A 14,609-nucleotide genomic window follows, 5' to 3' on the forward strand; every position below is an offset into this window, starting at 1 on the left:
CGCAGCCACATATTTATAAAAAGTGACTTTAGCCTAGTGGTTCTAAGAGAAATTACCAGTGTTAGAGGTGCTGGGTTCAATTCCCCTGACTGCATTCATTTTTTTTGGCCCTAAATATAAAATAGAACACGTGTCACTCCCAGAATGCACGAATTGATGACGTGGCTTCACGGGAGAGAGGCGAACATTTCTTTATATATATAGATTAGGACTAAAGTAGGATTGGAGATAGAATAGTGTTGGGTTTATAGCTTATTGGTCGGGTTGGGCTTAAAACTGCTGTATACATCATCCCTACTCCTAGCTGTATAGACTCTTTCAAATTCTTGCATCGATTTTATCCACTAGTGTTCAATTGTTAGGGTTTTTACTTGTACAATGTTCGATCCAAAGTGTACTGACATAATCGTCTATTATGTAAAAATGACATTCATTCTCTAAATTTTAAAACATCTCCTTCGAGAAGAAATATAGAAAATGTCATATATTTACAATGAATATATCTATTTCTAATTCCAAAAAAAAGGTTAGTAATTAATATAATCATCATTGGATCCGAGAAATCACATTGATGAATGTGTCTTCGGGGCAAGGAATGGTCAAGCAACCTGGGTGATCGAAACCAAACTCTTCCTCGGATTTACTAAGAAGAGCTTGAAACGGAGGCTGACTCAAGTATGAGATCGGCACCATAAATGATATATCTCATCTTCTGACTCTCTCCTACGTACACCGCAAGAAACCCTTTTTGCACCACCGTAGAAGCTGCTGGTATATAAAGGCCAATAATCTTCTTTGCACCAAGTAGACCTCTTCTCATCAACGCCATCTCTTTTAGTAAAGTTTGAAACTCTTTTGATGCTCCCTGAACCTGAATATGTATCAAAAGATTCAAGTTGTTGGATAACTTGCTTGTTTTTTGTTGATGATATAAATAAAGGGTTATGTGTATATATAGAGAAAGATCAATGATAAGTTTGAACCTTCTTTGAAAAATCCTTGAAACTTATGGTCTACAAGTGTGGGACAGGATATAACATGGTTCTGTCTTACCATTTCTAAAAGATGCATTAATGAAATTTGTCTACTTGGATAATCTCCATTTCTTTTTACTTCTAATTTTCATGTGTGATCTTATTTATAAAGAACAACTTAAACGGTGACATAGACGTGTTGTTCTGTTGGTGAGGAACTTCAGGTCCCCACTATTAGTTCTTATTAAATCCACTTAGACCACAGAAATTAGATAATCAATACAATACTAAAAAGGGAATATGAGCCTCAGTTAGGCCATCCACGTCAGCCATTAAAATCAGCCAATAAGAGATCATGTTACTGCCACGTCATCTTTGTCGAAACTGATATTTCATGTTGGGTTCTCTTTACATTTTAAAACAGCCCAATTGAGCCCAAGTAGCCTTCTAAAAACCATAGAATTGTTCTTCCCCGAGTATCCCACTTCATCGTCACCGATCGAAATCGCTGCGTCGTTTCGGTAACCTACGGTTCATCAATTTGTTATGCCATTAAAGTTCCTTAAATGGTTTCTCTTCTGTAACGTCGAACTCCACCAATCTTTCTCATTAGACCCTTTCTTTACAGTTACAGTTGTGACCCATGCAACCGTTCCGAGTCCCTGACTTTTACCTTATATAAATCCTTTCTTTGATACCCTGATCCTCGCAAAATCGGCCAATCTCTTCGTTGTCTTCTTAAATTTCCTTTCAGTCGTATATATTGACAAGAGACAGTTGAAATTATGAAGAATAAACGACAGACTAGATGAATTGGTCAGGGAAAAGAATCCGAAGGATGCTGGGATGCTGGCGTCTATGGTGTCGTATGCAATTGGGCCGGTTTTTCTTCCCTAGCTTGAGAGTGAATCACTGTGTCAGTCTGAGGACGACGAATAGGAAGAAGATGATGAAGCCGTTCTACCGTCATCTAACTTCTCCAATCAAATCCTAGGCAGTGAGACATGAGTGATCAAATGTCTCAAAGCAGCTATTCAAAGAAGTCTTTGAGGTAAACATTGTTTAATTTGGTAGAAGAAGAATCGTAAGAATGATGTGGCCTAATTTTAGAGTGTATTTGTTATGCTCTTTTACATCTCTTTTGGACTTGATTGTCTAATATTATGTGTACAGAAAATCTCACAAGTGAAGGTTGGAAGAGGACCTGGTGGTTCAGAGAATCAGAGCGCGTTAACCAAAAAAAGCTTTATTTTAACTGAACTGGAAGTAAGTAGAACTTAAGAATGTTTCTTTTATTAATTCTCTTTATTTTGCGATGTCTCTGAGACAGGATAAACTCAAAAATGTTTGGAAAGGTCAAACAATGGAATAGAAGACATGTGTAAAGACCAATGTAACTGGCCCAGCAACGGTATGGTTCTTCACCAAACACAATATAAGAGTAAAGCTAAATCCAACAAGTTCCATCGTTTTTCATGGTCTCTAAGATTCATAATCATTGTGGATATAAGCTTTGAAGCCAAAAAGACAGTACAAATGAGACTAACGCGACTGGTTTATTTCCAAAACTTATTATCATGATGTTAACTTAACATTTTCTTTTTGCCAATGCCAACCATACCAGAAGCTCAAGTGGGATTTGCCGTTCTAGCTTACCATCTCTTTTTCAGAGTGATTTACATGTCAAAGCAACACTCTGAGCTACACAAACATAAATAGAAGACTGAAGATTAGGAAATTTGGAGTTGCGATTAAAAGAAAATTAGAAATCAGGCTCCTATTTGGTATGTTCCATTACATTAACGGAGAAAGCTGCGCTGGTGTCAATTTCTCACGGAGATTCTTACAGCAAGGGCAAGAAATAAAGAAGGCGATCAGAAGTCTCGCAAGCTCTTTTGGTAAGTTTACTTTGCGGCTGTTGAATATTGAATCAAGGTATTTTTGTAACATAGATCTTCTTACTGATTAACAAATGCTCTTTTATTTTCTTTCCTAGGCTACTAATCATTTAACGAATATTGTCTGTGACAGCAAGCAAGGTAATCACGCTAATTGTATGCATCTGTGCTGTGCAATATCTGGTTATTAATGTGGAGTAAAAAGTCTTTATATTCCTTAGCTGGTGTCCTCAGGAGTTGAAAAACCAAAGTCTTATGCAACTCCAGCTGGTGTTTTTTTTTTGGAATTGGGCTTGAACAGCTTGAGCTAATGTGCAAAGTTTAGAACATTGCTTCTCTTTAGCTATATGGAGTATGGAGACGAGCAAGCAAGTGCTATCAAAGTAAAAACCTTCAACAAAGAAGGCAATTCATATCTCAGTAGAAAGATGAAGTCTGGTCAGATGAAAAAAGTGATGATGAGATAAGTATATGACCTTCCTATGATGTCCTCTAAGGTCTCGGCTGTATCTCTTCTGTCATAAGCATATCAACAAAAACCAATGGCCATCATCTAGCTCTCAGGAACAATGGAGGAGTTAGTTTCCACAGTTAGTTTCCTGCAATGTGGCGGTCACACATATCGTTTGGACTTGACATAGCTTAAGAGAGCAATAATAGAGTTTTCATGAATTATTCATATGTTTTTCCTATTTTTTGTTTTATGTTGCCTTAATATCTTAGTTAGTTAAAAATTTTAAATATAAAGGAAGTCTGTTAAGATAAAGGATATACTCCTTTTAGTATTAGTCCGCTTATAATGTTTGTTCCCTCTATATTTTTAAAATTATCTTTTCAAAAGAAAATTTTGGTTCATACACTATAATTCTTTGTATCTAATAAGAAAACTGTTTATCCATAATTGTATTTCTTTTGATAGAAGTCCTACACCAAATAAGATATAAAATTATTTATTGTAATGTTACCAAAATCATATTAGAACAAATTTACAAAAACATCTACACATTCTAAAAAAAAATCAAAGTACGAATAAATAATTTTTCTACATTTAAAATATTGGTCACTAATATATATATATATATATTTTTTTTATCAAGGTCACTAATATATAATAGGACGTTTAACACGCTTCCAATTAATATTATTTTAAAAAATAATATTTTCACTATTTAACAATGAACTATCAAACAAATCTTAAGTGGTTTCAGTTCTGAAAAAGTTATCAATAATTGATTTTAAAAATTAACATAAATCAATAATAATAAATTCAAGTGCATTATTGAACAAATATATTTGGAAAAATTTGGAAAATACATTTAGATGAGATTATATTTTGAAAACTACACTTTTTTTTTAACTACACTTACTAATAAGTGAAATAAAAAAAAGACTATATTGTCCAAATTTAATGTTTATATTATCTAATATCTAACTTGATATTTTAATGTAAAACAGGAAAACGTATTAAAAATTAAAACAAATTTACCAACAATCTTTATTTTTAATACTCTTGATATAAAATAGAAAATTAGCTCCACCAACTACTTGATGATCAACCAGAGCCTTATTCTTAGAACAGAAGTACATCAACTTTTAAAAGACAAAAAAATTCGAACACGTTACCCATTCACTTAATGAGCTTATTTTCTAACCTGGTGACTGTTTTATTGTTTTCATATACGACTTACATACATGAAACAATCCAAACAAATTGCTATTCTTTTATTCAACAAAAAACAATCCAGACAATATTTTTTGGAATCAAAGAGTGTGTATAATGTATTCTCCTCTCTTTTTTACAATTTTTTCCTTACTTGGAAAATTCTGCTAAAATAAATTTATGTGAGCTTTGTTGGCATGGAACACACATACGAACTCTTGCAAATATTTTTTATGTTTTTTACCATTCTTAAAATGTTTGAATTTATCTGGTTTATGATGTGAAAAAGATGAACTGCTAAAATGAAGATTCAACCAATTTTTTTTCTGACACAAAAACACCAAATGATAACAACTTCACCAAGAAATAACAACAAAGGTCACATAAAATCCTTTCAAAATAATAATCATGGAATATAATAACCAAAGTATTCTATTAATTATAAGAATTTGTAATTGCTAATAAAATTAGGACAAAAATGTCTTATTGCAAACAAGGAAGTGTAGTTTTCAAAAAAAAAGAAAAAATAGATTTATTTTTCAAAATTTAAATCATAAATAGGGTATTTTCAAATTATGATTTGTTGTGATATGAAATTTTGATCCCTAAAATGTTTCAAATCTTAAAAAAAGTAAAGTTTGCAAAACATATTAAAAGAAAAATTACTCAAACTACCTTCCTAATTTTACTGTGATTGTCATGTTACTCTTTTTCATTTCATATAATAGAAACTTATTTGACATTAATATAATTATGTGCAGCAGTAAATAAAATTTTTAAAACCTTTTTTTCGTCAACAAAATTTTAAAACCTTTTTTTCTTCAACAAAATTTTAAAACTTAATTTCCTCATTTATACCAAAATTAGTATCAAGGCAAAAATAATAATTTTTAAATGATAAATAAATATAATTATTCTAAAATTAAGATGATAATTTACATATGAAAAAATATGATAAAATAATAAATTTAAAAGTAAATTATCCGCGCGTAGCGTGGAAAACGATCTAGTAGGACTAATAACCAACCATAGAACGTGAAAGAGAAATCCTTGCTGGTCTTTGTTATTGACAATGGAATATGTATCATCTATAATTTTTGAGAATACAAGCCCTTGTGACTCATTTATCAAGACAAATTGCATTAATGCATCTTTTCCATAGTTAAGACAAAACCATGTGATTTTCTCTAGTCTGTCCCAAGATTCAAGACCACAAGTTTCAAAGTTTTTTGTTCTGAGAGATCTCAACTCATTCATTTATTTATCTATCTATATATATACACATGAGCCCTTCTTTCTATCATCAACCAAAAACAAGCAATCCAGTAACATTAACCCTTTCATACATTTTCAAAAGAATTCAAACTTTCAGAAAAATGGCTTTGGTGAGAAGTCTATTGGGAGCAAAGAAGATTCTTGGCCGCTCTGTAACAGCAACAGCTTCTACGAGCAAAAGAGTAGCCTCAGCGGCACCAAAAGGGTTTCTTGCGGTGTACGTAGGAGAGAACCAGAAGAAGAGATATGTGGTGCCAGTCTCATACTTGAATCAGCCTTCGTTTCAAGCTCTTCTCAGTAAATCTGAAGAAGAGTTTGGGTTTGATCATCCAATGGGTGGCTTAACCATCCCTTGTCCTGAGGACACTTTCATCAATGTGACTTCTCGGCTTCAATGATGATTATCCAACATATTGTTCGTCTAGTTAGAGATAGAATTGTTCCTTGTAAATAGAGAAGTTTTTTTCTCTTGTTCTTGAAAGAGTTGTTCTATAATTTTTTTGAAAGTGAATGCCATAGACACAATTCTCTCAATCCTTTTCAATGTGATCTTATTTGATCATTACTTCATTTGGCGTCCCTTTGCATTCAACTTACATCATTTTGTTTTTTCTCCCTTTCAATGACATGTGCTTTTATGTATGAAAGAACCTCACCAGATAATCATTACAAAGCATGAATAACAAAACCATGTATAGCTTGTCCTACAGTCAATCCAGATTAACACATCTGAAACACCCCAACTATGTGAAACTCTGTTCTTTGTACATCACAAGTTTCAATTCTTCTTGTCATCAAACAGAGTTAATCTTTGTAAATGGATAGACACCTTTTTTACTTTTACTGCTACAGAGTTTGTTGCAGAGTGTATGAAATTTAATGTTAAATCGGTATTTGATCATACAAAACACTAAGAAATATTTTTCACAGAATCAGAAGATTTCGTTTGTCAATCGGGTTGTAGTGTGATGTGATAACTGAATGATTATTCTGTCTTACTTCTAGAATTTGTCACTCATGTGCTCAAGTGAATCCGGAACACTGTACCGATTGCGCCGTACCAAAGCTGTAAACATCTGTCTTAAACTGAGGTATCCTCTGCAAATAAGTGATATTTGGGGTAATTTGATTGTGTGCAGTGAGATCACTGAGATGGTAATCATCAGATAAAAAAACTAATTTGTCTTAAGACAAAAATCTAAATGAAGATAGAACATCCTCCTACCCATACATTGGTTTGTGTCTATCGAAAACAAAAGCATATATGGGTGGGTCTCACAACTTTCTCGTGCTACTAGTATGGATACATAGACAATAGACAAGTAAGTATGCATGCAAGAATGATGAACATTATATTAGAAAACGTGATGCAGTTTGTATAACTAAAACCATTGTCCTCATACAGAAACATGGGATACACTTTTGAGATTTGTAACCTCTTGAATAACTCTCTTCAAGAAAGAAAAAGGAAAAAAATTTAACATATTTACATTGAATACTTCTATCTCTAACTATAATGTCAGTTTTTTTCTTCTTCTGGAACATCATTACTGAAACCGGGATGTCACATTGATGAAGGTATCTTCACGACAAGGAATCGTTAAACCACCCATTGGATGATCAAATCCAAACTCTTCTTCGGATTTGCCGAGTAGAGCTTGAAAAGAAGGCTGGCTTAGATATGAGATTGGCACCAAATATCTCTTCTTCTGGACCTGGTCTTCACCAACGTACACCGCAAGAAACCACTTTGGCGCTGAAACTGTCTTTTTGCTTGTAGCTGCTACAGAAAGGGCAATAATCCTCTTTGCACCCAAGAGACCTCTGAGCAAAGCCATTTCTTGTGTCTGGAAAATTGAAATTTGAAGATTTTGAAAAAAGGTTAGATACTCAGATTCAAGATTTGAATTGCTTTTGCTACTTGGTGATTTGAAAAGTTTGTTCTAACTCTGGATGTATAAATAAATTGATGGACTAATAACAACCACCCTGGAACCACTAAAAGTATGGGACATGCACAAAGAGAGTTTCACATGGTTTTGTCTTCTAGAGATGATAGATGACGAGCATTATCCGTTTGTTTTCTCATGTATGTATAATAAATGACGAGAAACATGAAGGTACTCAACTTTTTTACGTATAACTGTCCTGTGTGATCCTAGTTGTTGATATAAACAAAGAACATCGTAGCCTGTGACAGAGTGTTGTTGTTCTGTTGTTGAGAAACTTTGGATCCCCACTTTGAGTTCTTATTAATTAAGTCTATATAGACCACATAGATGAGGGAGTATGATCACCTCAGAGAAGACAAGCCCTTGTGAACTGCATTCATATTAAGTGTATTTTCTCACATTCAATTAATATTCTCATCAAATCATTTAAACTAAAACAGAGCCATGTGAAACTTTGCTCTAGTCTGTCCTACACTTTAAGACCATTAGTTTCAAGGACTTTTCAGAGAGGTTTTAGTTCATTCATTGATCTTTATATCATCAACCAACAAACAAGCAATATATCCAAGAACTTGAATCTTTTCATAACATCTTTCAGAAGCTTCAAAAGCATTCAAACTTTCAGACAAAAAATATATAGAATGGCTTTCGTAGGAAATCTGTTGGGAGCAAACAAGATTCTTGGACGCTACGTAACAGCAGCAGCCGATACAAGCAAAAGGGCAACCTCGGCTGCACCAAAGGGGTTTCTTGCTGTGTACATAGGAGAGAGCCAGAAGAAGAGATATGTGGTGCCGATCTCATACTTGAGCCAGCCTTCGTTTCAAGCTCTTCTCAATAAGTGCGAGGAAGAGTTTGGTTATGATCATCCAATGGGTGGCTAACCATCCCTTGTCCTGTAGATGCCTTTATCAGTGTGACGTCTCGGTTTCAATGATAACGTTCCAAAAGAAGAAGAAAACGGAAGTTAGTTAGAGATATAATCATCCAATGTAAATCTGTTAACGTTTTACAATGTGAATAGTTTCACAATTTTTTTATCTCCCAAGTTAAATGAATGTGCAACCAAACAAAATACAAACAGTGAAAAGCTTCTTTACATTTTTACCAAAAAAAAAAACAATGAAAAGCTAACGAGTCTTCAATTTTTTTCTCTCTTTAGATTCGTTATATCTAAAGGTAGTTTAAATTGCTCAAGTTCTCTACCACAATTGTTACTCCACTCCCTTCTCAATCGATTTTCCAAACAGGGATTACATGAACAAATGCTAGAAACAGATTTATCTCTGGTTTTTAGGGTTTCATTCTCTTACGTAGAGTACAATCCACCATGATTATGCTTTCTTCAAACCCTAGTCGTTTTGTTACGTATGCTACTATGGTTTCTTTATTGATTTTTTTTTCTTTCATATTGATGAAAAAATCCGAACTTTTTTTTAAAAATCTATACCGAAATTAACCGAAAATCATCAAAATCGGTTATATTCAGAAATTTAGGTGAAAACCGAAAATAACCAAAAACCGAACCGAAATTTAATTCGGTCACTTTCGGAAATGGTTTTTAAAATTTCGGTTAACCAAAAACCGACGGTTCGGTTCGGTTTCGGAAAACCGAAGTCGCAGGGCTACTTTATACCATGCAGACCAATGTTTTCGCTCGTGTTAGTGTTTGGCGGGAGGACCAGAAACGATCCAGACCGGAACAAATATTTTTGGTTATGATAAATTTAGTCAAACCAGATTATACTCATAGTGGAACACTGCCTAAAAAATTCCGGATAAATGTTCGGGAGTTTGAACCCGACGTGAATCGAACACGCAACCTTCTGAACTGGAGTCAGACGCGCTACCATTGCGCCACGGATCCGGACGATTATCATCTTCACATACGTGTATCTGCTCATGATTTGTTATAATATAAAGTTCTTTTAAATACTTGGTCCTTAGATGAAAACAGCCGAAGCACCGCCGCAGCATAGTGGTGGCTCCTCCTCCACCAGCTACTTTTACTGGTCTTAATCCGCTAGCTGTAGTGTTCTCGTGGTGAAGATGGGATGAAAAAGCAAGACCCAATCAATCTCCCGCACATTTATGTAAAAAGGTTTCGTCTATTTGCAAGAAAGTGGCTAAATACGTTAAAGTTCATAAACTTTAATAGAATCCTGAAATTCTTAGTTATTTGGTTCCTCTTAGATCTTTGAGCATTTTGCAGCGATTGATTTAATCTTTCTTATGACCATTAAGTTCATTCCATAGACCATATATAGTTTATGATCTATTTGATTCCTTTTTTAGATCTTTATTATTAGAGATATGGATATGATGAGTGTACATTGAGAATTTTGCAACCACTGATCTGCTTTTTCTGTAGCAGAATTCAGGGCCAGAACCACCAAGAATCAAATCGACTGTGAAGCGTAACTTGCATGCAGCTTCTCAAGTTAGGGAAGGCATGTACTAGTGTGATCCACTTACTATATATGTAACTAACTTGTGTGTCATTGAATATGTCTCGAAGCCTTGGAATGTTAAGTTAAATATGTAACAGTTTTAGAACAGAGGATCTGGCTAAGCCATCAAATAGTTACTGTTCAAGTTACGCTTCACAGTCGATTTGATGAGTTACCGCTCTACCGTGTATGGAAAAGCTAAAACAACTATGTGAATGTTTGATTTGAAATTATTGGTGTAGAGGTTAAGGTAGTGATTGTGTTTGATGCTTGTCTCCCTGCTCACACGGAAGACTTTGTGGGGTAAAGTCATTTGCCAATGTTCTTAGGTCCTAATAAGATTTCTGATATTGTCAGGGAGAGATGGTTGCATTGAGAGATTCCCAACCCGCGAGGTTTGGGTTGTAACATCTGAATTTGTCATCAACAAGCAAGCAGCAACACATGGAGCGGTATTGCGCATCATATCGATGTTATAAGTTTGTTATGCTCATATATTGTCCTTGATTTTGGTGACTGATTCATGACAGTGAGCTTATGTTTGGAGTAGCAAGGTATTGGTTTCTGAAGTAAGACTCATAAAGGAATTGCGTTTTCCATGTTTTTGTTCGTTCTTTCGGCTTTTCATGTAATCTTGTGAAACATTGTTTTGTATATCAAATCAATGTATAAGGGATGTGGAGAGAATGATGCAGGAAACAAGGGTACATTGGTTTTTTGGCGTTTGAAGCTAGCAACAAAAACTAGTTACTCTTTGTTACACACGTCAACCTCTTTCAAGGGAAATTGCTGAAACACAATCTTGATTCTGAAGTCGCCGATTCTCTTAAGTCTTAGTAATCTAAGAGACAAATTATCAGAACCGAAACAAAGAGATGACAGAGACCAATCGGGATTATAACTCGGCCCAGTAGAGATGACAGATACAAAGAGCTAATCTTACCTGTGAAGCTGAGGCTGGCAGAAAAAGCGAGAGCTCAAAGACTGTGCTGTTGTGTCTTGCATCTGAGTTTGGTTGAGCTACACTGTAGATTCGTTTTCTTTGGTCCAAACATTGGTTATGAAGTGCACAGATACTATGTGAAATCAAATTTCTGAAATTTATATCAAACATAACCTTTTTCACAGACAAAAGACAACATATTTGTTCTTCCAGAAAGCTTCCTTCTTCAATTGGTAGCTTGAGGTCTCTAAAAGATCGGATCTCTTGTTTGTGAACAAACTTGTTGTAAGACTATTCAAAGCCGTCGCATGTCTTACTTCGTCATGGAACTACTACTAGTAGTTATAAGTTACTTGTATAACACGATGGTTTGCAGCAAAAGGCCCACTAACATTTGTTGGTCTGGACAAGCTGTTTCTTGACGATCACAACATATTCAATGGCATATGTAAATATTATAAAAAATAAATTCATATAACTACTACACAAATCTGGTTTTAAATCCCATATAAATTCCATAGTATACGAACAAGAGATTCAGTTAATTTTTTAATAATTTTTCTGGAACTTTCAATTTAAAAAGTTACTATTTTCTCTTTACTTTGTTATGAGATTAAATGAATTTCACATTAGATTTATAAATCAAAAAATTTGTTAATTCGATAATATAAATATTTCATGTGCCCATATAAAATCTCTCTTGGTTACTAAAATATGTATGATTATTTCGAAAAGTACAATTAAAATTTAAAATTTACAATTTACCATTAATTAGATAAAATTTTCAAATATTCAGTTTTTAGAAAAAGACTTAGTTTACAATATTTATCATTTAGGAACCTATAGTGTACTCACTAAGTCACTCTCTATGAGTGGAAACCCTTTTAATCCAGTTATTTGATTAAGGATTTCTAAAAACTTTTACAACTATGAGAAAAAATAAATTATGCGATTAATAAAAAATACTTACAAAAGATTTTCAACATGAGAAATAATATCAACCAATTGTGAATCTTATCTGATATATGATAGTGCAGCAATATAAGAATATCATAAGACATATAAAATTAACGGCTTTCAGATAGTCAATAATATTTTTCATAGTTTATATAACATAATTATCAAATATTAAAAATAACTTACACAACAAACGTTGATTTAGAAGTTTATACATTTTTATAGCAAAACATTTATTGTGGTAAAAAACCACTCTCTATGACTTAGGTTATACGTTCACTAATCCTTTTTACATTTATAATCCTTTAAGATATTAGAAGAAAAAAATCAAAATAATTTTCCTATGTTGATTATTCAGTTTTAATTTGTTTCCACTATTTCCAACACTCGTTGACCTACAGAAGAAGATAAAAAACGATCCGTGATAGATTTCAACACTACACAAAAATACATAATCCATGTAAATAGCTATACATACACAGAGTAACACAAACAAAACTGCAATTGTCGTTTAGAACTCGTTGACTTTCTATACATAAACTTCCATAAAACACGTGTATAGACAAAGTTTCACACACGAATATAAATATGACAGAACAGAAGATGGGTGTACTAGAGAAGTGACGATGATTAACAGAGAATAATAGATCAAAAAAGAACACGAAAATATTACATAAGTATTTTAATTTTCAAACATACAAACATAAAGACTAAGATAATAAATTAAGTCAACGGAAGAAACAGACGAAGATATTCACGAGATATCGTCTTTCTTATTTAATTTTTTTGTCCTACGAAGAGACATTTCTTCAACTCCAGTACATTGCATTACTGCATTGCCCGACTTCTCCAACTAATATGTCCTAATAGTCTAATACTAATTTTATTTATTTTCCTTTAGTGTTCTAACAAACCCTAATGCTCCGTTCAACTTTCTATAAAATTGAGCAAGTTTACAATTAATGCAAGCAAATAATTTGAATCAGTTTCAAAACTAGATTGAGAAATGAACTAGATTATTCTTGTATTGTTGGATAACAGTTGAACCGATCGGACCGTAGTCCGTAGACCAATTGCTAAATAGTTTTGGATTTCTCTTAATGTAATTGTGAATTAGAAAATACTTATTTAAACATATTTACCAATGTTATATACAATTCACAATGATTGTAAATGGTTATTCCTAAAAAGAAATAAGTTAAATGAAAATAGTTGTTTTTGTAACAGAAAAAATGATAAATGAAATGAAATAAAAACTGAAACTGGTGATAGAATAATGAATTTCATTCATTCTATTCATTTTTATAATTTTAAACAAAACAAATTAAATTTTACAAATGATTTATAAATGGTTTCATTCTGAAAACTGGAAGTGTAGAATTTTTTTTTTTTTAATTCATTGTAACTGGTACATCTATCTATATATATATAATTGGGGGTTTTCATTCTTCTGACAAGTGGCATGGGGTTTTTGCGATACATGTCATCCATGTATTTTTTATATTTTAAGTCCTTCTTCTTTTAAATTATTGTAATTTGGCCAAGTACTTTCTAATCATGATTTATCTAATCATTTTCACACTAACTATTATTGTATGAAGTTTGATAATCTATTTTATTGTTCACTAAAATTCAAGATGAATAAATAAATAAATAAAATAATAGAACTATATTTTAAATATTTAATTTATTCACAACTAAAAGTAACATAAATTTTTTTTTGTTTTATTATTTTTACCATTTTCTATTATTTAATTTAAAAATTATATATTTATTTAACTATTAAAAATATAAAATGACCAACCTATCTCATCTTACCATAGAATATCTTGGTTAGAACAAGCAGATGTCAGAAAAAAGTAAAAAGATAAAATATTAAACACAAAAGATCGCGATCAAGCACCAGCGCAAAAAAAAAAAAACGGATCAGAGAAAGAATAATCATCGGAAGAACAAAGTCACCACCGAAACAAAAAGACGCATGTCTAAAGCACCGGAAGCACAACCACCATCTAAGAGATAAGAAGCACCTCACAAACTAAACAAGCACATACAAGGCACTTATGTCAGCGAAGAACCACAAAACTCTGAATAGAAGAAACCAAAGCTCCAAAAGACTAACTCTGCACACCTTTACACCAATGGATGCATGAGAAAAAGATAAACAACCTGAGTGAAATGAAAGCCAACCACCGAGAAACTAAAACTTAAGCTTGAGACCATAAACAACTTTCCAAGCGCACAAAGTATACACAAAACACTATCTAAACCAGGAGTAGCAAATATGGTGAAATGGAGAACCACAAGAGACGTGATCAGCGATAAAATGGGTAATGAGATGAGAGAACAACGTGATAAAAAGAGACAAAATGAAATCAACAAACCGTGGAGCCATCCTCGAGCTATGAAAAAGAGCATAGAAGTCAGATCACCAAAAATCAGATCTTGAAAACTAAGACGAGCAAAGACTATTGACGGCAAACTAGCGACGAGGAAAACA

General features: G+C 33.1%; 2 protein-coding genes, 1 non-coding gene and 1 pseudogene across 3 annotated transcripts; 2 read left to right on the forward strand and 2 right to left on the reverse strand.

Annotated features, from left to right (window-relative positions):
- Positions 1 to 393: 393 nt before the first annotated feature.
- On the reverse strand, positions 394 to 7,705 carry LOC103854000 (auxin-responsive protein SAUR21-like). Its single transcript, XM_033285571.1, has one exon. It carries the CDS (start codon positions 7,643 to 7,645, stop codon positions 7,355 to 7,357), a length of 291 nt encoding a protein of 96 aa, XP_033141462.1. The 5' UTR covers positions 7,646 to 7,705; the 3' UTR covers positions 394 to 7,354.
- On the forward strand, positions 1,396 to 6,387 carry LOC103854001 (auxin-responsive protein SAUR21-like). Its single transcript, XM_009130899.3, has one exon. It carries the CDS (start codon positions 5,816 to 5,818, stop codon positions 6,203 to 6,205), a length of 390 nt encoding a protein of 129 aa, XP_009129147.1. The 5' UTR covers positions 1,396 to 5,815; the 3' UTR covers positions 6,206 to 6,387.
- A 635-nt stretch (positions 7,706 to 8,340) lies between the features above and the next one.
- LOC103853997 lies at positions 8,341 to 14,031 on the forward strand (annotated as a pseudogene).
- TRNAW-CCA lies at positions 9,555 to 9,626 on the reverse strand. Its single transcript has one exon. It is a non-coding gene; the product is annotated as a tRNA-Trp (tRNA).
- Positions 14,032 to 14,609: the final 578 nt, after the last annotated feature.

This window comes from Brassica rapa, chromosome A02 (genome assembly GCF_000309985.2).
Source record: "Brassica rapa cultivar Chiifu-401-42 chromosome A02, CAAS_Brap_v3.01, whole genome shotgun sequence".
Lineage (NCBI taxonomy): Eukaryota > Viridiplantae > Streptophyta > Magnoliopsida > Brassicales > Brassicaceae > Brassica > Brassica rapa.

Excerpts from the sequence above, each read along its gene's own strand:
- LOC103854001 (XM_009130899.3), top strand. The coding sequence starts at position 5,816 with ATGAGCCCTTCTTTCTATCATCAACCAAAAACAAGCAATCCAGTAACA.
- LOC103854000 (XM_033285571.1), bottom strand. The coding sequence starts at position 7,645 with ATGGCTTTGCTCAGAGGTCTCTTGGGTGCAAAGAGGATTATTGCCCTT.